The sequence below is a fragment of the Daldinia childiae genome (assembly GCF_008694065.1).
Source record: "Daldinia childiae strain JS-1345 chromosome Unknown Scaffold2, whole genome shotgun sequence".
NCBI lineage: Eukaryota > Fungi > Ascomycota > Sordariomycetes > Xylariales > Hypoxylaceae > Daldinia > Daldinia childiae.
The window spans coordinates 3113562-3136418 of NW_022984643.1; the positions used below are offsets into that span (position 1 = coordinate 3113562).

The following is a 22857-nucleotide window of genomic DNA, read 5'->3' on the forward strand; positions in this document are numbered from 1 at the left end:
ACAAAGGGGATGTGATTGGGAAAATTCGACGGATAATGGAGAATGAGAGGATGTTACTGGTAACAAAAGATCGAATAGTGGAAGTAGCGACGATCTTGGTTCTTACTATAACTTTTTTTTTACTACGTACTACGGCAGCACGGCAAGCATAGAAACGCGCTCCGCTGAAAACTTTCCAATTAGTAATTAATAGATCAAGACGCGACTCTTTCAACGCGATCATCATGTGACCGCGTTTCAATTTAAAGTTTAAAGTGGGAAAGTCCCCCACATCCCGCAGCATGATATCATTTTTATGCCAAACCAAAGTTACTAACTCCGAAAAAAAATTAACATAGCGAGGATTTTCACTTCGCGATTCGAACTTATAAATACAATGGATTATTTGATATAACATCGATTTCTTATGTATCGTGCGACTCGAGCACGTTTAGGCCTTCGATGGCCTAGACATCAGTTACGATTCTCACAGAGATCTTATGTAACCGATGTTGATGTAGATAAGGCAAGGCAGTATTGTGTTGCACAGCTGAGGTAGGATTTTTATTTTTTATTTTTATTTTTTGGCGCTCTCTCCCAGGAGGAATACTTTAGATGAATCGCTCTAATTGTAATAGACAGTCCGACTACGATTCTTATTTAATTCGGAATATTCTACCTAAACAGAGACAGGATGCTTATGATGCGTTACGAGCTTTTAATCTTGAGCTGGTTCGGCTTCCAGAGCTTGTATCAAACCCCACCATTGGTTTGATGAGGATGCAATTCTGGCGGGATGCTGTTAACAACACATTTGCCGGCAAACCCCCAAAAGAACCTATTATGATCTTATTGCATAAGGTTATCTCGGAGCTTACTGAGATGGGTGGCACTCCAAGCTCTATCAAGTTCTGGTTACTGCGCCTGATTAATACTCGGGAACAGTATATGGATAATAAGCCGTTCACTAGTCTGGCTTCATTAGAGGAGTACGCAGAGAACACATACTCAACGCTGATGTATTCGAATCTAGCAGCACTTTCTATTAATTCCATGCATATGGACCATTTAGCTAGTCATATCGGAAAAGCATGTGGTATTGTGGCTATCCTTCGAGGCGTCCCGGTTTTAGCAGCCCCCTCGCCGCCTGTTAAATCACCTTATGGAGCTAGTGTAGGGAATGGTAGGAACCCAGTCCTATTACTACCGCTAGATGTCATGGCGGAGACGGGTTTGAAAGAGGAAGATGTCTACCGAAATGGCCCTCGTGCGGATGGTTTCCAAGATGCTGTCTTCAAAGTCGCGACCCGGGCTAATGACCACTTAATCACTGCAAGAGAGATGTTGAAAAACCTCCGCGCGGGGCAAAGCCCTGGCCATGAATACGAACACCATGGCGAAGAGCAACATGAATACCCGTTAGCGACTCATGGAGACGATGACACTAAACGAGACCTCCAACGAGGATTTAACGTCATGCTGGAAGGCATCCCAGCTAGCGATTACCTGACAAGGCTTGAAGCCCAGAACTTCGATCCCTTTACAGTGAGCAGCAGTTGGAAACTTCCGTGGCGGTTATGGAGAGCAATAAAGACGAGACAAATTTAATTCATTGTGGTACACATTTAACTTGTATGAACAGCATGGTCAATTGCTTGTAAGCGCTCTTCTGTATTTATAGTCAAACTCATGTTGTGTTCCGCGGTTCTAACCTACGTAACCTACTTATTCCCCAGTTTCTATAACAGTCTAGGTTAGACTATTAAATGAATCCCCGTAAGCAGTCGCCGTATATATATCCAATAAGAGCCTTAGCGCACGGTCGTTGTCAGCATTAAGGTTGTCTTCATCTTAATTATAACCCATAGTTATTATTACTAGTTAACCAAAACTTATATCATCTTACTCTTCTCACCCGCCATCTCTGCTACTGACCTCCTGTTTGCCTTCTATTCCGCATCCCGTGTCTCTAGCCACGGCAACATTGGATAATGCTTCTTACTTCGGCATTCCTCAGCCCACTGGGCTTGTTGCTCCTAAGCACGATAGGGTCTCGCGCTGCTAGTGTGCAATACGATTCATCAATCCCAATAAATCAGCGCAGCGCTCAGGAGGTGATTGCACAACTCAAACTCATCCCTAATGACGAGAAGGGTTATTATGTACAGACCTTTGAGGATGTCGACTCGGTTACAAGAAGTCCAGGCAATAGCACTCGGTCTGCCAGCACCGCCATTTACTATTTACTCGAAGGCGCGGTAGGGTCATCTTATTGGCACCGTGTCGACGCTGTCGAAGTTTGGCACTACTATGCAGGCGCACCGCTAACGTTGTCCCTATCAAACAACGATGGCAAGCCCCCAGTAGACAAGGTGCTCGGACCAGATATCTTCAACAACGAGCAGCCGCAGGTGGTCATTCCGAAAGGGACATGGCAAAGTGCCCTTTCAAGTGGGAAGTGGACTTTAGTCGGCACTACCGGTAAGAATATTATCCCTCTTTATATACTAACTACCCCTGTCAATAAATTTCATAACTAATTGCGGTATGATAGTGGCCCCAGGTTTCGTCCCAGATGGCGTAGAACTTGCACCACCTGATTGGAAGCCGGATGGAGCATAAGGATAAGATAGAAAGTATAAGAGCACATGTCGATATGTCGATACTTGGCATAAAATACTTACCACTTACCTTATATAAATATCACAAAATCAATGTCGGAGTTTATATCATGGATTTTTAACCCAAATATTTGTATATATTTAACTTTTATATTTTAAGTAATTACTTTTTATTTTACATTAAATGTTTTATAAAATGTAAATAATTTATTTGATTTTTTAACTTTTATTTTTACGTTACGCGTTAATTAAAAACCATTTACAATTTATAAAAAAACTTTAAAACTTATTAATTTTAATATAAAACGTTTATTTTTAAAATTTTTTTTTTTGTTTAATTTATATTTATTACACGGTTTTATAAATGGTAAATACATTTATTAAAATAATAAATTTTAATAAAATAAACCTATATTAATTTAACTTATTTAAAATAATTTTAATAAATAAAATTTTTTTTTATTATTTTATTTTAAAAGTAATAATAAATTATAATTTTTAAAAACGTTTTTTTTTAATAAATATTAATTATTTTTTATTAAATATTAATAATTTATATTTTTTAAAAATTATTAAATTATTTTTTATAATAAAAATTAATGTTATTTATTTTATTTTTTATTTTAATATATTAAAATTAAAATTTAAAAAGTAAATTTTACTTACATTTATTTTTTTTATTAACGTTATAAACGTTATAAAACTTTTAATTTATATGTTTATATTTATAAATTATAAAAAAAACGTTTTTTAAACTTTAATTAATTTTGTATAATATAAAATAAATTAATATACGTTTTAAAATTTTAATTAAATTTTTAATAAAATTATATTAATAATAATATAATAAATAATAATAATGTTTAAAATATTTTTTATTTTAATTATTTAAAATTAATTTTTTATTTTTATTAATTTTTTGTTTTTTTTTATATATTTATACGATATTATGTTATAATATTATAAATTTTAACGTTTAAATATATAATAATTTTAAAACGTTATATTTATACGTTTATATTTACGCGTTTATATTTATAATTATTTATAATTACGTTTAAAATATTTTATATTTTAATTATTTAAAATTAATTTTTTATTTTTATTATTTTTTTATTTTTTTTATATGTTTATATAATATTATATTATAATGTTATAATTAATTTTAACTTAAAACGCATACGTTTTATATATAATAATTTATTTAAATGATTAAATTAATATTTATTTAAAATTAATATTTTTAATTTAATTATTATTATATTAAATAAAAAAAAATGTTTAAAATTATTTTAAATTAAAAATTAAAAAATGGTTTAAAAAATGTACCGAGGTATAATTAATTAAAAAATTATGTGGTTAAAAAAAATACTTCCCCCCGAACCATTTTCAAATTTCTAGTTTAAATTAGTTGAGATAAGTTTTAATAAAATAAACCTATAAAATTTAGGAAAACGCATGCACTCGCAAGCTCGCGCAAGCGTTTTCACGTGCTCGCAGGCTCGCACGGTAAAATCTATCGGAAACATCCAATCTTTTATCAGCTTATCAATTTCTTATCATTTATGGAAGAATTATTTATCAATTATTTATCAATTTCTTATCAATTACTTATCAATTACTTATCAATTATTTATCATTTACTTATCAATTTCCTATAATAATTTCCAAAAGTTTGAGCGTAAAATATGTCTCCGACGGATTAATTTAGCCTATTCAAGATAGCTTTAATGGGTAAGTCTTTTCTTATTCATTATCTTGCCCCAAAAGTGGCAATAGTACCTTTTTTAAACAACGCTTAAGATAGCGCCTGCCCCTCATCATCACCGCCATGGCATAAACCTGGTCAACATACAGAGGAGAATCTACACTTGAGATTTTTTGAGAAAATATCTCACGCCCTGGGGTCGTGAGATCATTCTGACGAGATATCTTATGGAAGAAATAATCCGTTAGGTCCTTATCATAATAAAGCTTTTCAAGCCAGGATTTTACTAAATGTTCTCTGACTTTTGTAGTGTCAGCGCCGTAGTGCATTAGTCTAAGTGCCACGCGACAGTCTAGCCCTTGTCGGCCGTCTCTAGTTGTTGATTTTCTAGTTGCCGAACATAGTGCATGCTCTAACAGGGTCAACCTATATCCTCCAAGATGCTCGTTAACGGAAGTACCAGAGTTGACAAGAACGTCAATCAAATCAAGTTGCTTGGTATATTTTATGCTTTCGCAAGGAACAGCGGAAGGAAGCGAAGTGTATCTTCCAATAACTTCCCAGAGACGGACACTAGGAAACCTATACCCAGAGCTGACGATACACATTGCAGTACGAAGGCAAAGGCCCGTTATGGCCTTTTTCATTATACAATCTATCCAGGATAATCCCTTGCCGTTTCTAGCTTTTCTTGACCGCTCGGCCTCCAACAGTATAGCTTTCGTGATTTCCAGGAAGTCATCGCTGCGAGCAGCCTGTCGAGCAATTCGGAAGCTAACAATTGACTGGGTTCCCGAGTTTTTGAAATGGTTAAATAGATACATGCTCAGAGCATCATTGTAATGACTTCTTTCATTCCGCAAGACGTGAGCAGTCGAGCTTTCAAACCACTCTATCTTATCGAAGGTCGGTTCAGTTATAGTATCAAGAAGTGTTTTGATAACGCTAAAATCCCTAATAGGATATATTGTAGATGCGTAAACAAGACAACAAAGCGCTTTATTGATGGCTTGCTGGCCCTCGCCGGTTTTGAAAAGTGGATTTTGGAGAAGAGTCTCAAGAACCTGCGTACGTCCAAATTCGACGGGCCACCATAGATCTTCATATCTTAGATCTAACCCATTTAGAATCATGAATTGTGCGACCTCCTCGCCGGCTTCACAAGCAAGGGCAAATGCATTCATCTCTGCAGATGCACTAAAGTAATATTCTTTAGTATATCTACTTATATCATATCGATAAATACTCCCAACGGTGTACTGTGGACTTGTATCATATCGATAAATACTCTCGACGGTGTTCTGTTTTCTAATTTCAACGCCGGATTCGACGAGTGTCTTTATTACGTCAAGTCGTCCTGATCTAGCGGCTACAAGCATGGGCGAAGGGAAAAGTCTATTTGACAGATTTTGGGAAACGTCTCCCTCCGTGCGATTCCTAATAAGAGGATGCCACAGGCCGTTGAGCGCACCAGGGCAAATCCTCGAGTAAGTGTTGATGATCTCTTTAATCAAGTTAATATCCACGCCTGTCTCAATTGCCCAGTTAAGAACGGGTATATATGACCCTGGGGACCTCATTTGAAGATACGGACGTTTAAATACATCTTGTTTCCCTGCCCTGTCGGGAACTCGAATTTGATCTCGAATTTGATGGTTCGAATTGACGACGCAAGTCCAACAAAATAAACCATACTGACTCCTGTTGGCCTGAAAGCATTGAATATCATTAATTAAATATTCCCTGAGGCCGATTGCAGAGTTCACACGCTTGCATATGCAGGCGTAGTTAAGCAATTGAGATGGTGTCGTGAAATGGCTTGCTACCTTTTGGATGATCTCAGTTGACCAGTTAGGGAAGCCACAGTTATGTTCGTCGGGAAAAGTCATCGTAGGCGAATTTGATATTGATCGTGATAAATGAGTAGATGATGTTGTTTTTTTCTGGATTAATTATCAGAAGCACTGGGGAATTTGCTCGATTATATATGATATTATATCAGTATGTTATAATAGTTTACTTAACTAACTAGACGAAAAGCGACAAAGATATTATTTACAGAACAAGGCTGCTGTTATAAACAAAGACTTGAACTTTGACCAATTACGATGTATACCCGATAGCTACTACGAATAACGACATAGTTCCGTAGCAAAATGATAGACAACATATTTTTATCATACTATAGTTACTCCTAATTCATTAATCTTGTCACTAATGGTGACAAACAAAAACGTTGAACCACTAACGAAACGTATTCTGTGAAGGCACGACAAGTATCTCTTAACATTGTTTCCTTGTAATAGAATAAAATGTCTTATCACCGATCTGAAGGAAGCTGATTCGAAGCTGAATGAATTCATCCCCCTTTAACTATAATTTGGGGTTATAGTCGTGCAATAGGCGATACTCCTGCAAATACTGTCAAGCATAGAGCGGCCCTGTTATTTTAGTGTTGAAAATGTTCGGTAGGTTTGGAAGGGTTGTCATAGCAATCTATAAGTAGCGTCACTATATGAAATTAATGGTGTAAGGTAGGATTATACGGTTATTGCCTACCAGATCGTAATCGTTGCGTCACTTGCGGCAACAAGACTTTTCTCCACCCCTTTTACTCGAGTAACCAAACAAAGAGCGACTTAAGCATCTTGGGGACCGGGAGTTAGATTTTACTACAGACAATATTGCTGCCTCTATGTTTTAATCTTCAACATTTATGCTTCCCCCTCAGGGAGTTGGTTACAGCCGTGTACGGCGTCTCTCAAAGCCACCCAGATTACGTTCATTCTTCTCCTTAGCATTTCGTGGAGCATCCTCAATGGCGCTGTATAATGCATCTAACGAAATTGACTCTAAAGCCAAGAAATTAGCCCTCTTCGAAGGTGCTATGCGCAAGGTCTACGGGCCTTATCCTACAGATACGCATAACCCTACATCATGGAAGCCTCCTGCAAAACCCGGAGCTGGGGGACACCATGGGAGATACCTCTGGACCGACGCCTTCGGGGTCATTAACTTTATCACCCTATCCCATGAGAAAGGCGGTATCCACTCACAGAAACTCTACTTAGAATTAGCCAGACGACTGGCAGACAAAGTCCATTCTGTTCTCGGTCGCACACGGGATGGGACTTCGCGCCTCCGCGGAGCGACCGACGAGCAACCTTTGAAGGGCGGTTTGCGGATCGGGAAGCTTAACGCTGAGGGTCCCGATGGCGACGGCCAATATCATCACTATCTGACCTTGTGGATGTTCGCACTGAACCGGCTAGCCCTGGCAACAGAAGAACCACATTGGAATGATCTCGCGGTACAACTAGCTAAGGCCATCCATCCTTATTTCATGACCGAGAGAGGTGGTCAGGAGAGCATGGTGTGGAAGATATCGACGGATATGCTCCGCGTGCTGGTCAACAGTAAAGGGAACCTCGACGATGTAGACGGACTTGTAGTGTACCAGTTACTACAAGAGACAGCCGAGCACTTCAATAAAAGTAATACTACCGATAGCCTAAGCTCATCGACGCTGGATACAGAGATTGAACACTACCGTCGTATCATGGCCGACCATCCCAAATCTCTATCAGGGGACCCGCTTGATCTAGGGATGAGCCTATGGATCAGCCACTTTGACAAAGAAGCAGCATGGTCAAGCGAGCTATCCAAGCAGGGCCTCACCATCGCGCGTAACCGCTTCCTGCCCGCAGCCCAGAGCCCCGTCAGCGCCGACAAGAAGCATTCGTATCGGCTTGCGTTTCGCGAATTTGGCGGCTGTCTTGGGATCAAATGCTACGTTGATGACCCGGCTCAACCGTTACATATGGCTGCTGAGGCAGTGCTAGATGCCTGGGAAGGCAAGGTCCTGAACGCGGCGGATGAAGACTTGCGGCCGATCAATTTGGTCATGTACGCTGCGGCGTTAATTCCTGGTGGTGAGCCTTCACTATCCAATAGTCTTTTTTTCCCCTTTTTTTGAAGTTATGCTTTTTATGCTAGTAGAGCTAACGTAGGTATACAATAGCTTTTCATAAAGAGTATGCGGGTTTAAAAAAAGGAGTAGAACCCCTTTGATCTCCGTCATTTCGTTGGAACCATTTCCACGACTGAACTCGAATCTAGCCAATTTTATTATCGACGTGGATCTGGGTCAAAGGAAAATTGAGATATTTCTTTATCACGTCTATTGATTTTCTCAGTCGGATTCTATAATAAGGGTAATTGAAGCTTAAGACTATGTGGTCTTATAGGTATCTTCCCTTTGGCTAGGATTAATTTCTACTTCAATTCATAGGCTATTCTGTGACTACCTGGTATTGGTACGCAATAGCTGAAGTAGTACATATACAAGCTAGCCGCTCTACGGCACGGGTAAAGGTACCACTTGGCTACCTCTTGCTAAAGCTGTCTTACTTCCTTTATCTTTTTTCATAAGAAATAGATGGTGTGGCTGAAGAGTAATTGGTACGCTTGTAGCAATATAACCAACACAAAAATGACGACGACGACTACTACTACTGCTATTGTTGTTGCTGTTGAAATAGATATGGATCGTAATTGAGAAGAGTTGTAGGAATATAGCTAGTTATATCAGATTGTAGTTACAGGGTTAGATATATGAGGATCTAACCCTCAACCCTAACCCTTAACCCCCAAAATGAAATGAATACCTCCGGTACCAAGTAGATAGTCTACAATTGCAACGTGAAGCCGCTGGTAATCATGAATTGCATCATCTTTTCATTATATGTGTAAGATGATAGTTTCTTACGCTGTCAATTACCAATTACCAACGTAGCCCCACAATGCAAACAGTTTGTTATCCTTTAAAAGTTCATAAATCCGAAGCTATACATTCTATTAAGAGCCGAACTAAACTTCACGAATGACTACCTCCCAGGCGCTGTCAACCCCACGTACTAAAACAATCTGATCTTACGCCAGATTAGTAGTTGGATCAGCGACGACCAGCGAATCCCCGGTGTTACATGTATTTCTCCTTTTTTGTGCTCCTTTTTTTCGCCTTCACCCTCCACGCCCCCTTTCATATGATCCGAGTATACAACAGATCCTAAAATATCTACAGCAAGTACCTATCTTCCGTAGGATCCAAGTAGCGGATGATTGATTAGACAGCCACCTATTGTCCGTAACTCCAGTGTAGGGACGCCTCCACCAATCTCTGCAAGCTAATGTCCAAGGAAGCGCAAGAATTGATAATAAATAAATGATAGAAGCAATATACCAAATATATATCGCTGCTATTACAATACGTATTGCTATAAACTTCTATTATAGATCGTAGATGGAATTCCTAATATTGATCTAATGGCTCCTCAAGACTTTAGTTGTATTACCCCTATTGAACGGATAGCCTCTGGATAATATAGCTCCCACCACTGTTTTCAGCTAGGTATGATCTATACTATCCTTCATTCCATCACAAACTGACTGGGGGTTATTCTTTAACTCCTATAGAGCTGTTGGCGTCAATGGGAAATGCTTTCTCAAACCGGTTCTTAATTGCACATGCTTTATCCTTAGATCGTGGTGTAATATCACACGTAAAATGCTTCGGCGCAAGTTCGATACCTGGCTAGATGATCGTCAATACGAGTTATAAAATCGGGAAGAATGGCTTACCCTAGAATAAGAATCAATATCCATACCCCCTGTCCCAGAACCGTCCTTTTTAAAGCTGAACGCCCAAAGCAAGTTCATCACATTCTGTGCGATCAACCGACGAGCCAATTCCTCTCCGGCACAAATCCGCCGCCCAGCCCCAAACGCAAGGTTATTCCTATATGCCCCTGTATCCACTCCTTTTTTCGTCCCAAAAGGAGACTTTAGGAATCGCTCGGGATCAAATGTCTCCGGGTCATCGTACAAGTCTGGGTCGTGGAAAAGCCCATATATGTTCATGAAGATGACTGAGTTCTCCGGGATACGGTATTCCTTATAGTAAGTTTCCTTCGCACTTCTATGAGGAATACCTACAGGGAAAACTGGCCTAAATCGAAATAATTCTTCAACAATTGCGCGAATGTATAGACACCTGTCGTAGTCGTCTAAGGCCGGCCACCGATCGCCGCCAATAATGCTGTCAATCTCTTTTTGGCCTTTCTCTTGTACATGAGGGTAATTAATCAGAACCAATATGATGCTTTGAAGAAATGAAGCGGTAGCTTCTGCGCCAGCATCCATCAAGCCCTCGGCTAAGCCGGTGATCTCTGGGTGTGACATGCCTAGCTGTTGCTGATTCATAATTAAATACTCGACGAAGCATCCAGTTTTCTTATTTAGCTCTATCGCACGTTCACATTGCTTATAAAGCGGATCAAAGACTTGAGCACAGGTCTCTCGCGTCATGTCGGCGAGTCTTTTCCAGTACGCCCAACGTTTCGGAACATATCTCAACGGCCACAAGATGTCGACTGGCGGATGAGCCCCGGGGTCAGTGACTTTATTCATCAGTTTGACCCCGCGGAAATATGTTTCTGCTTCTGAGCCCCGGTATTTCGGAACCCTAGATCCATAGAGAGTTGTGATTAGTACACCTACAGCCATTCGACTGATATGCTCAAAAGTATTCTTCGGATCTTCAAGAATGTCGTTCATAAGCTGCGAGTACTCGGCATCTTGAGCCTGAGTGTGTGACCCTAAAATATATTCCGTGATAAAAATATGCATAGCTTTTCGACTACGCCTCCAAGCTGGCCTGTCCATATCCTCTAATGCTTGGACATTGCCATTGGTTACCCGCCGTATTATAGTAGACTCAGGTCGATTGCCTGTATTCAACCCATTGATGTCAAGAACACTTTTGATAGCCGTCGCAGAAGAGAGAACGATCATCGTCCCGTTTAAAACTTTAAGCGAGTAAATCTCCCCATACTCACGAGCCCATTCCGAGAATCTGAAAATTTAAGCATGAGTAACATATAGTTATTAAAATAGCTTACTTGATATGAGGAAAGTAGGTAGGGAAGTTCAGTGCGTTTCCTAGAATAGGTATTGTCTTGGGGCCAGGTGGGAGCTCTTTACCCCGACTACCGATCGTATATACTCGGAGAAAAACGAGCGTAGTAAAGACGACAAACACGACCCCGATCTGGGTGTTAACTGACATGGGCTCCATCCTCTCATTACGCGTAGTGTTATGCATTGCTTGATTAACTGATAATGTGGTATGGCAACCCTAATATATCAACCAGGGATTTTCATATCGAGGTACTAGGCTAGGAAAGTCGTATATGATCCCATGTAATTATAAAAACCTAGTAGGGATTACTGGATAGATATTCGAAAGACACTCGAATTTTTGCACTGCTTATCATAAAATCAGCATTATTTGCTATTTTATTCGATGGATGGGTGTAGTCTGGAAATAAGCTCCCTGTCTCTACGTGATGCTGACAACAGATAAACATTCATATATCCTGTCGACTAGGTGGAATTGATTGGGCAAAAGTGTCAAGTCGAACTCCATCACATTCCGCTTTTGTTCTTGATTGCTGACATATGAGTGTCTATTTCCTACGTGGCATATTGTGGATAGCTTCTAGTATGATACATCACTACCTGTTATTTCCCATATACGATGTCACCAATCATTGCTTGTATAAACCTATTAGTTTTATTATTATTATTATCCATTATTAATTTAAGTATTCTTGAAGACCATTAAATATTCAGATTTGATAGGGGTATTCCCGTCACTCTGTTAATCCTTACCCCTACCTTAACATAACTACCTAATATTTACCTACAAATCCAATATAGAAGAAAAGGTAAATTCAATATGTAAATTTAGATTGTTTATTTCTAGCAACAATAATGGAGCTAGTTGTTAATTAACATGGTAAGATGACAAAAGGTAGCATGAACGATCCTGCCATCTCTAACACAGAATCACATAGATCATCAGCGAAACTTGTAATGTACCTACCTAGGTACCTAAGGTATGTAGTGACAGATAACTGTAGAGAATGTACCCAACTACTAGGCACCTACGGAAGTCGCGGGGTATTTCGGTACGATATACCTGATGTCTCGTTGCGCACTTACCTTACCTAGGTAAAGAAAGATTCTTTCTGAGGTTTTACTACTTGTATTAGGCATCTACGTAGGTATCCCGGTGACCAGAAATCACTTCGTACCTAAGGTCAAAGCGTTAGACGTACCTTCCTACCGTGAAAATGTTTTCTTTTCGTGTCCTTGACCGCCCGGCATAATTATTGCCTTCGCCTTCATTAATTCCAAGAGTCGGCGAAATCATTTCTAACTTAACACTTAACTTAACACTTAACCTAACACACTTAACTATATCCTAACTACCTAATCTACTTAACAAAATTAATTTCAACCCTAAATATTTACAATACCCTCAAGCCAAAAGCCAAAATCATCCTATGAGATAGCAACTAAAGCTATGCTAGCATCTTGGCTATTTAATTATCTTTACCTCTTTAAACACGACAAGGTTGATCTTCGTATTGAACACTAACGTGGATGATGCCGCGGCGAAGACCGATCCAAGCAACAAATGAAATGCCAGTTCGAAGAGATAATCAAAATCCACTACACATTATGGCGTTATTATCAGAATGAGCCCACCAGCCTGACCAGCCTGACCAGGCTCCTGAGGCTCACGAGGCCGATGAGGCTTACCAGGCCGACAAGGATAACGAGGCCGACAAGGCTGATGCAATCCATGGACTAGACGCGCGAATGGTCGCTTAAATGTTTGTATCCCTAAAATATTTCCTACATCTCGTCTAACCAATAGCATAGGAACCTAACCTTTAACCCACCTATACCTAACGTAACATAGTACTACTTTGTTACTAGCCACGGAAGAGTCTTTAACATGTCTCTGGCTACGCCAACAGAGCTACATAATCTCAACATGTACAAACATAAAGTTAATAACGCCTTTTTTCACTACCTAACACAAACTATCATGGGATCCCATAAGCCATAGGATGGCGCGGGTTACATTAATATGCCCAAAAGTAAAAAATGGCAATTCCAACAACAAAATAGTCTTGAACAGCACAATCAACTTTGATCACACGTTGGGAACCGATAAAACACAAGACCGTCACCAACTTGGAAGAGGAGGGCGACTCTCATTTCGTTAAGAATTACCCACATGCTACACATGCCCTACGACCTATGCAACTGCACTATTACCATCCAGACATGTTTGTCTCGCCAGACTCTACACAAATATTCACGTACAAGGATACCCCTACCAGCCTCTCCTTCCAAAGGCTGGGGGGCCAATCATTGAGGTCGCTTGCACCAAGAGCAAAGAGGTAGCCATACTACAGGCTTGCCGATAAACTCTTGACAAATCGCAGTCATCAAAGATATGATGGCAAAGGGGTGTGGATAAGCAAGAGTCAGGACAAATTGTCATATATCACATGTGTAAATACACCCTGTACCTACACTAAAACGTACACAATACAACAGAGGTACCTAATGTGATGAATTTCACAGATGCGCTACGCGAGGTAGTTAAGCTTAAACTCTAGTTACCTAAGTCACTAAGACCACTACGGGCGTGTCAAACAATCTTAACTCAATCAACTTCACTCCGATCACGCACAAGGTCTATTTCTCTATGTATATCATGCTCAAGCTTGAAAATGGACAAGTTAAAGAATGAAAGATTACAAATAGCTTCTAATGTCGTTAGAGTGTTGAATGCAAGATAACAGTTGGTATCATATTACTGATTTGCTACTGGGAAATGTAATCATAAGTGCATAGAACTATTAACATGTTATATTGAATAAACCTCAAGGCCTCCCCCTTAATATGAGTATCGCAAGTCGTTCAATATGCTCTAATGCGCTCAACTATCTCTAGCCTTTTCTATAAATAATATCCCGAGAGGGAAGAAGGGGGGCAACTTTTAAGACAGATTTAACTACTAGACTCAAATTCAGGGGTAGGATCCAAGAAAGATGAACCCCTATCCTAGGTGGAAGAGGATATTGTGTCAACGATATTGACAACTAGGAATTTTATTGACTTCACAGATGAATGAATAAGAAATAAGATCATAATATACTGATATATTAATGATGTGATTATGGGCATGCACCATACGCCTCTATCTGAAACTTCATATGGAGATTGCATAGTTAATGAAATAAGTTCAATACTAGTCAAATGTTGCATACCTAACGCATTTTATTTCATCTATATACATTTTCGACAGAGCCGAAGGATCGTAATGTGCAGCACGCAGGTAGGTAATGGCCCTTTACTCTCTAAATTGGAGCTTAAGCCAGAGATTGACAGATGCCACATCACATTTTAGAACCGACGATGTATGCAAATTTTAGCACAAAAACATACCTAACCTAGGTAATTTACTACTCCTACAACTCCGTAACCCATCAACACCGCCGCTGACAATACACCAATAATTTTTAAGCTGCACCGATTGGGCGGAGCCCACATAATCCATATACACATGTCTGTTTTCATGAACATCCCACCCGCTTGAGAATTCACGGCCATCGTCGCCTGGCGAGTAATTGTACTCTGAATCTCTTCTATGTTTTGAATGGATTCGGAGAGAATCTGTAAGCTTTGCGTAAGCTCTTAACGCTTTTGATGATCAACCGAGCGTGGCCCAACTACAAACGCCCTTAGGGGCTACGGTCTAAAGTGATCCATCTATATTTGCTTTTTATGCCCGTACCTCATTAAGCGCGTCTGCTTCGGTGACCTTTCCCTAACGTAGCCCTGAACCATCGATGGGGTATAAAATCATCTCAAGCGTATTGGTCGTGCCTCATGCCATCTCATGCCATAATACCATGATTCCTCCGAATCGAATCTATTAATACTTCGAGGGACAGAGTATCGTTACCATAACAGATTTTCAAACCTAAACGAGGCCTTGCAGAAAAGCAACCATACGCCTCATTGCTATTTCCATCATTGGATTCTTCTTTTCGTCGTTGTGTGTTTTAGTTCCAGATGTATCGTATCGACCCCTCAGCGTAGCTCTTGCGAGGCAAACCAGATTCGCGAGAAATCCACATAGGGCTGGCTTATTCGTTGCTTGTCTGCTGCGAAAATGCTAAACCGAGTAATCTGAACTTCTGGGCACTATGGTAGTTCGCAATAAAAGCCACCTATCAGGAGCATGGATCGACCACTCGCCTTCACCACATAACAGTGCGAATTACACAGGAATATAATCCGGATCGATTGTTTTCGGGGATAGACGTCCTTGGATAATTGAGGTCTGAAATATCCGATTGAAAGGATGACGCTGGTGGCCTATATTAAATCCAGGGTTGATTCTTACTCACTGGCAATAACCGATTTGTCAGCACGCGACGCCATGAAGTTAGCATGACTTTCGAGACAATTCGCCATCAGATGAAGTACTGAAAACGAGTTAGTATATTAAACCTTCATGTCAGCCCATTAAAAAATGATTGCTTACCAGGCCATATAGCGGACTTGTCAAGCATATATGCTGTGACTCTGAGGATCTTTGCCGCGTACCCGCCATAGCTGTCCATCTGGAGGCGAGAATCAATGCTGCCGTTGACAGCGCCGCTCACAATATCCATATTCATCCTCATTTCAGCGCTGGAGAGAAGCTCCTGGATTTTGTGGATAAGCTTAACGTCTTCATCCTCGAGAAGCATGATGGCCGGAACACCTCCCATGTCGACTTCATCTTTCCCAAGCACACCAAGATACCTCCCGACGCGATCCTGGAGCGTAGCAACCCACTCAGCAAGAACTTGTGCACAGTCGAAGGAACACATCGCTGACTGTACTGGAAGTTCGCGGCTAGTGAAGTCGGCATAATTGACACCTAGCTTATCAGACATGGATAGAGAGTCAGCAGCATAGAAAGCTGCCTTGCGAAGATGCTTTTCTCGGCGAGTTATCACCCGACTATTAGATCCATGACCTTGGGGCAGCTGTGGTGTTAGGGGCGAAGGAAACTTCATAGCAGAAAATTCGGGAGATGATGACTGCGTTGGGGGTGAATCAATGAAAATGGAACTCGTGGCGGAAGCGTCAGACGGGTCCGTCCCGGATTCTGCATTGGATGATGGAGAATGTTCTGCATGTTGGATAACTTCGGTACCGCGAGAGAGCTCATCCGCTAGACCATCCCAATCTCTTTGCCAAAACTTCTCTTTAGTTCGAGACATGTTTACGAATAATCGTATATAAGCTAGATCAAGCAGGGGGATAGAATCGGCGGAAAGAGGTCCCATCCCAAAGGGATTCGGGCGTTCAAGGCTGTGATGTGGGTTGCTTGCCCAAGCTGACTGCCATGCCTTCAACGCTGGTTCGATGTGACGATGCATTTTCTCAGTTTCTTCATTAGTCCACATCTTGTTGTGGTGGCGCTGGCGGGTTTCCCAAATGTAGTTGTGAAGCGCATTAATCAACACCAAGCAGCCAAGAGTACTGGGTTTAAGCTCACTTGGTGGGATGTCGTTAACCTGAATTGCCGAACTTAAGTGTTGCCCGTTACCAAATGCTAGCTTTTGCTGCTTTTCGTTAGTACGAAGCAACTCACTTAAAGCTTCATGGAAAGTCGTTCTATTGTGTCCAGCAACTCGCACACCACCCTTCAACTGGAAAGCGGCGGCGCTTTCAGCTGCGAAAAACTCTTCATCACAAGGAAGATCCAGTGTTATTTCCGAGTTTGTCAACGCCGGGGTATGGTTATAGGCGGTGACCAGGAGACTTGAGAGGATGAAAATAACGTAGAGGGTGCGCTTCCGCTCCTCCATAGTTTTCCACCTCAACCACTCAGCCTGTTCCTCGGTTTCGGCCTTGATACCTCCATTCCAGTTACCCTCGGCATCATTCATTTGGATTTCCCGAATTTCAATCGAATCCAGCTTTAGTGGTCGAAGCAACCCGGCAGCTTGGGCAAGGCTCACCAAGGCTGTAGAATGGGTCGAGGCGATGTCATTTGCCGTCTTATCGCCGCAATTATGTCCGTACACAACGTTAAGAAGCATTGCTTGCACTAGCCATAGCGGCGTATGAATAGATGACTCCGGCCCTTGGGATCCCTGGTCAGACGATGGGGTTCGCCGGAAATCAGCCTTCCGCATATCAGCCTTCCTTCGCTCTTCCAAATATAATTGAATCATTTTCTTTGCCATCTCAAACAACTCCTTCGACTGGGGACGCTCCATTTCATATAGAGCACCGATAGCAGCCATCGATAGAACGAGGCACCCGCTACCACCCACGATATTTGATCTTCCGTTACCCGAGCTAGGAGTATCAAATGAAAGTGTAGGGATATGCAGGAATGGGAGGTGAGGATGGAAATAACGGAAATAACTAGTAACGTATCGTTGTAAATCTTGGGTACTTGGTAAAGCTTTTACACTTTCGGCTGCGTTGTCTGGAGTATTAGGAAACTGTGGGGACATCGGTGAGTTGGGTGACGTGAAGGAGTATTTACGGCCATTAAACGGGCCGCACAGAGACAGTGCGCTGACGATCGCACTCCGCGTGGTATCCGTGATGGTTGAAACAGGAGAATGCGACTGGTGGGTACCGCTGATCGAGGTGGGCGTCTCCGGACCGGTGCTGAAGCTGATGGACTGATTCATGTTATGTGTCGTTAAACCCGGCATTATGGAAGGACTAAGAGAACTCATGGATGGGGGCGGAGTTGAGAAGTAGATATCATTCATACTTTTTTGAGCTGATGGCTGGGGAGAGACTGGCGCTCCATTCAGTAGATCCGGGAACACCGTACCGTTCATTTCCATTGAGAATGGTGTCGTTACCTGGGGAGGTCCCATAAGCGCTGGTTGCCACATAGAGTTGGATGCCGATGTCACGTTTGTCGGGTTAGATCCATCGAGCATCACGTCGCTAATACCACTCTGACTAGTAGTGCTCATTGCGGAGGGAGATGAACCATCAACAGCATTCTCGGCCGGGTTATTAAACGACATCTGATGCTCAAATCCCGTCAACCAGTCAAAACTGTCGTCGATGTGCTGGCTAGGAGTAGACATATCCATCCCACTACCGAAAGGGGACGTGGGATCTAAGGACATGGAGTGAGGAGATTCGTTGTAGTGAAGAGCATTCGGATTAATAGTCGAGCCGGGCTGCCCGAACAGCAAGCCTTCAAAATCATATTCCGGCTGAAATGGCAAGGGAGGTGCCGTACGCAGACCAGCATTGAAGTCTATGTTGATGCTGTGCGTTTCCAGCTTTGGAAGACCATGGTTCATGCCTCTATGACCCATAACTGAGGACATACCAGCAAAGCCATGATCCATGTTATGCAGCGGCAATCCCACGAGGCTCTGGTGTCGGCTGTGGGTTGGCGGCATGTGTTGTTGCTGAGTCCTCGCAACCTGGGCATTCGCGGCCGCGATCATATGCATATGGTTCCCATCCACATGGCTGATGGTATTCGCGCGAGGTCTCATAGAGGCATTATTGGCGGCGGCAGCAGAGGCATTTGCACTAGCGACGCTGTTCTTTCGAGCTCGGCTCTGAGCGGTAGCAGTACTGCTAGTACTTTCACGACGGTTTCTTGGTCGCGATGAGGGCGTCGTTGTCTGGTGAAGCTTCTGCTGATGTCGCAGGAGCAAATCTCGCCGAGCAAAGCATCGTGTGCATTCCGGACACTCGAACGGCTTCTCCTTGGTGTGGGAACGTTCATGACGTTTCAGATGTTCCAATCGGGCAAATGAGCGCTGACAAGTAGCACAGACGTGAGGCCGAGGCTTGTCGGTTTTAGGCGGAGGAAATGGCGCGGGAGCACTAGTGGTGGTGGTGGTATTCACCGTAATCGATGAAGCTTTACATATAGTCAAAGTCAGTCAAATAGATCAGTCTAGTCACATCGGTGGCTTCGAGATTAAAAACATAGGTGGTTTAGTATAATAAACTGACAGCGCCGTTGCTGGTGGCCGCCGAAGCTAGATAAGAAGATGGGGATTAGGGGGGGATGGAGGGGCAACTGGGAGCTCCTTTTTTGGGGGGTGAGAAAGAGGACCATACCAGAGTCATCGTTGCCAACATTGTTCCCTGAGACTGCAGCGGATGGCGACGGGTTGGACATGACTGAATGGAAAGCGGAAGAGATGGAGGGGAATTCCAACCGTCGACTACCGTGAACTCTTGGAGGCTCTGTGGAATTGAAAGCAAGCAGATATGTTCCTTAGGTAGAACCGACGGCAGGCGGGAATTGAGGGTTAGGTGTAAGTGGGAGGAAAGTCGAGCGAGCGATTGAACGTTGATTGAGTGTGTGGTTGTGTGGTGGGGAGGTTTTTGGAGTGGGAAAGAGGCGCCTAGGAAGGAATTAGACCGGTGGATTGGCTAATACTGGGGAGGTTAGGCGTACAGTAGTGGGTAGGCAAGCAAGTTAGTCGGGTACTTCAGGTATTATGGGAAGGTATGGAGGGGCAGAAATCCCAGAAAATCCTAGACAGCCAGAGCTTCGAGGAAGCTACCTAAAGAGCTTGGGCCTTCCTCTCGATTGTTGCATAATACCTCGTAACCTATCTATCTTTACAGTCCAACAACCGTACTGTGTAAATTAACCCTTGAACTTCTATATGTGGTACGTATGGTATATATGATATTGTGGATATTGATGTAAGTTAGGTTAGGTACGTTGGCATGTATATGTTAGGTAGGTATGTATTTATGATGTCTGCTATATTCAAGGAATCAAAGAAACGAATTTCCAATTGGACAATGTCAAGGTCAGCAGGTAAAAGGTAAATAAAGAACAGAAAACATAAATGGAAGTAGGTAATTCTAACGAATTGAAGTTCCAAGATGGAAACAAAAGGTAGAATATAGCCAGACGGGGGACCTTAAACAAAACCGAACCGGGTGTTGCGGTCGGGTTCAGTTACTGAAGGCAAAGGCAAAACACCGGACTGTTATTGCCACAGTGTGATTTCATAGCTCATCGCATCCGAGATTCAAGGCAGGTAAGGTTTAATAACGTTGGTGGTGGATAATGGATAGTGGATAGTGGATTACCTTACCCTAACCTAAGATAGTGGGCAATGGGTAAGTAGCAGGTTGTGAAATCAACTTAACAGGTCACTTGATACGGATAAAATTGCAGGTAGTACTACTAGGCTGAGTACCTATACTTCGTTTAGGCGATTCTGCGTGGGCTGATCTTGCGCAAGGGCAAGCCGTTAGTTTCAGGGCATCTTACCAACTGACAAGGGGTTTTCTAACAGGGATTCGTTAGTCTATGTTAGATCTAATTGGTCCGTGCTAGTAGAACCGCCGGAGCCAAGCCTACAACGGGGAGTGGGTTCTGGTCACAAGATGCAAATCTAAATGATGTATACTATACATAGATTCGAGGTATCCTTAAAGCCGATAAAAAAAACCAGACAATTGATCTTGCTTGCTTTTCAATTTACTTCGCAGAAGTCTGGTTGCATTCAAAGCCTGTTTCCATTTTACCAACGTTCGGCTCTGGTTTTCGCACCACTTGTTTGCTCGTCTAGAATATCGAACATTTTTAGATCACAGCCTTTTCGGATTATTACATGACTTGCTCTTCGTCTTATTGTAGTCCTTTATTTAAATAACTACCTAACCTAATGTTATTTCAATACTAAGCAGGCTACGAATATTTAATTGTCCTTCTTCGTTCTTATTGCTACCAGCCTTTTTTTTTCCTTTGGTCAGTGGGCTGATCTTCAGAGGGCTACCTATTCCACAGACTGGCCACGGAGCGAACTCGGCGAAATGGAGCCTGGTAGGACTGGTAGCCCGTCTGAATCTTCTCTTGTTTGAGAGTCAAGCCTCCTCAGGGCTCCAGCAAGCCTTTTACATACGTATAGGACCCTGGAGGGGCTGGAAAGGGACCGAGGGGCAAGTACATGTTTACGATGGGTCTTCGTGGCTTCGACAACCCTAAATCAGGCAGATCTGATGTCTGATGGTTCTCTTCGGTTTGTTAGCGGCCTGCAGGCACATCATCGTCTCTTGCCTCCCACCCAGTCCGGTGCTATCTATATATGCACCATGCTCGTCTATCCACTGGTGCTTATGCATTCTAGAACGCATACTGTACGTACATGTATGTAGGTATGTATGTATGTACGTATATACGTATGTACGCTATCACCAGCGACAACTGCGGATGAGTCGATCGAACTTTTGCGATCCCGGCGGTCTTACATGAAGCATGGGAATGCTACCTGCTTTCGCGGATGAGGTTTGATTGGCTTATAGAACTCATTTTTCGGTATGACTATGCTTCAAGATGCTTGTATGTACCCAGCCAAGCGCTACTCACGCAGACGTCCCATCATTAATGCTGCATAGAAGCTTCACACCATGGGAAACTATACAACCATATCACATAATTACGTAGTACACGTCGTTATTATATCTAATCCGTTCGCCGCAGGGATTCTGCACAAGCCAATGGCGCTCTCCGGATATATAAAACGTCGTGTTAGCAACGGCAATCTAGTACCTATCTTAGGTATATATACCGTAGTCAGTCCAGAAACCTTAGCAGCCTTGTCTCGGATTTTAAGAATTAATAAATTGTCTACATACATGTGAATGTTAAGCTTCCTTACTAAATAACTATATAATACGTTTAAAAGGGTTTATTAATATGACTACTATGTATACATAAATTAAGAAGTTCTCATACGTAACTTATTCATAGTCTTACCATCTTCTCAGCGGCGAAGTTTGCTTCACGAACTAGGGGTCCCCCTTTTATGCGATGGACTAAAAATGGCAGGCCGAGCTAAGAGATGTAGGCTACTGCAAATCTGTGCCTATCTGGGTTAATTTGCATGTAAGCTGTAAGTTAGGTACTCGAGTACACAGTCTATATCCGGTCCCACTTAATATTCGGGTCGTAACAGCGCGCTGTAGCCGCCGAAGATCGCAGCTTGCAGCCACTAGAGTAAAAACATTTACCACAATACATCTAAGAATACGTATCTAAGAAGTACGTACATAACACCTATTACTCAAATTGAAATCGTGCATTTACAATAATCGTCCCTGAATATCGAACGTATGATGAGTATTACGTGCAGACATCTCGAATTCCTCTACGATACATCGTACATTAGGTAGGTTAGGTATGTATTACTGATAAGTAGTAACTAGACTAATTCTTGCGATGGGTATTTTTTTCCTCTAGACCTTGACGCTAACTAGAATATGTCGATAAAATCCAAATATGTATCAGTTAGTATTTCGATAACAATCCGGACAGTCACTCTTGATACCACAAAGACTTGTGATGAACTTATGAGCTTCGCAGATAATTACTCTTTGTGCAACTCGGCTAACCCGTTGGCGAGCAACCTAGAATAAATCTAGACCTTTAGGCTTTCTTCTAGCAATCGAGAAAACGTGGCATGACAAAATGGGTTTACTATCAAAAAATCTATTTAGTCGAGTATCCTAACAGCTATGTAATCCTTTCACAAGTCAGTTGATGGGAACCTTCCTTGGTGGACCGAGCCAATGACCAAGGTTACCTTCCATCTA

At 41.9% G+C, this 22857-nt stretch overlaps 5 protein-coding genes across 5 annotated transcripts; 3 read left to right on the plus strand and 2 right to left on the minus strand.

The window, feature by feature from the left end:
* Positions 1-406: 406 nt before the first annotated feature.
* GL218_01767 (NADH dehydrogenase (ubiquinone) complex I, assembly factor 6) lies at positions 407-1587 on the plus strand (the record flags this gene model as incomplete). Its single annotated transcript, XM_033578248.1, has 2 exons — positions 407-534; positions 618-1587. 2 exons carry the CDS (start codon positions 407-409, stop codon positions 1585-1587), a joined length of 1098 nt encoding a protein of 365 aa, XP_033437881.1.
* Positions 1588-1970: 383 nt separating this feature from the next.
* GL218_01768 (uncharacterized protein) lies at positions 1971-2601 on the plus strand (the record flags this gene model as incomplete). Its single annotated transcript, XM_033578249.1, has 2 exons — positions 1971-2460; positions 2534-2601. 2 exons carry the CDS (start codon positions 1971-1973, stop codon positions 2599-2601), a joined length of 558 nt encoding a protein of 185 aa, XP_033437888.1.
* A 4525-nt stretch (positions 2602-7126) lies between these two features.
* Positions 7127-8284, plus strand: GL218_01769 (putative l-ascorbic acid binding protein; the record flags this gene model as incomplete). The annotated part of the gene is made up of 1 exon (XM_033578250.1): positions 7127-8284. The coding sequence occupies one exon, from the start codon at positions 7127-7129 to the stop codon at positions 8282-8284; it is 1158 nt and encodes a 385-aa protein (XP_033437890.1).
* Positions 8285-9763: 1479 nt separating this feature from the next.
* On the minus strand, positions 9764-11470 carry GL218_01770 (Cytochrome P450 81E8; the record flags this gene model as incomplete). The annotated part of the gene is made up of 3 exons (XM_033578251.1): positions 9764-9901; positions 9949-11221; positions 11268-11470. 3 exons carry the CDS (start codon positions 11468-11470, stop codon positions 9764-9766), a joined length of 1614 nt encoding a protein of 537 aa, XP_033439286.1.
* Positions 11471-15639: 4169 nt separating this feature from the next.
* On the minus strand, positions 15640-19417 carry GL218_01771 (Respiration factor 2; the record flags this gene model as incomplete). Its single annotated transcript, XM_033578252.1, has 3 exons — positions 15640-15725; positions 15785-19153; positions 19357-19417. The coding sequence occupies 3 exons, from the start codon at positions 19415-19417 to the stop codon at positions 15640-15642; spliced, it is 3516 nt and encodes a 1171-aa protein (XP_033439285.1).
* Positions 19418-22857: the final 3440 nt, after the last annotated feature.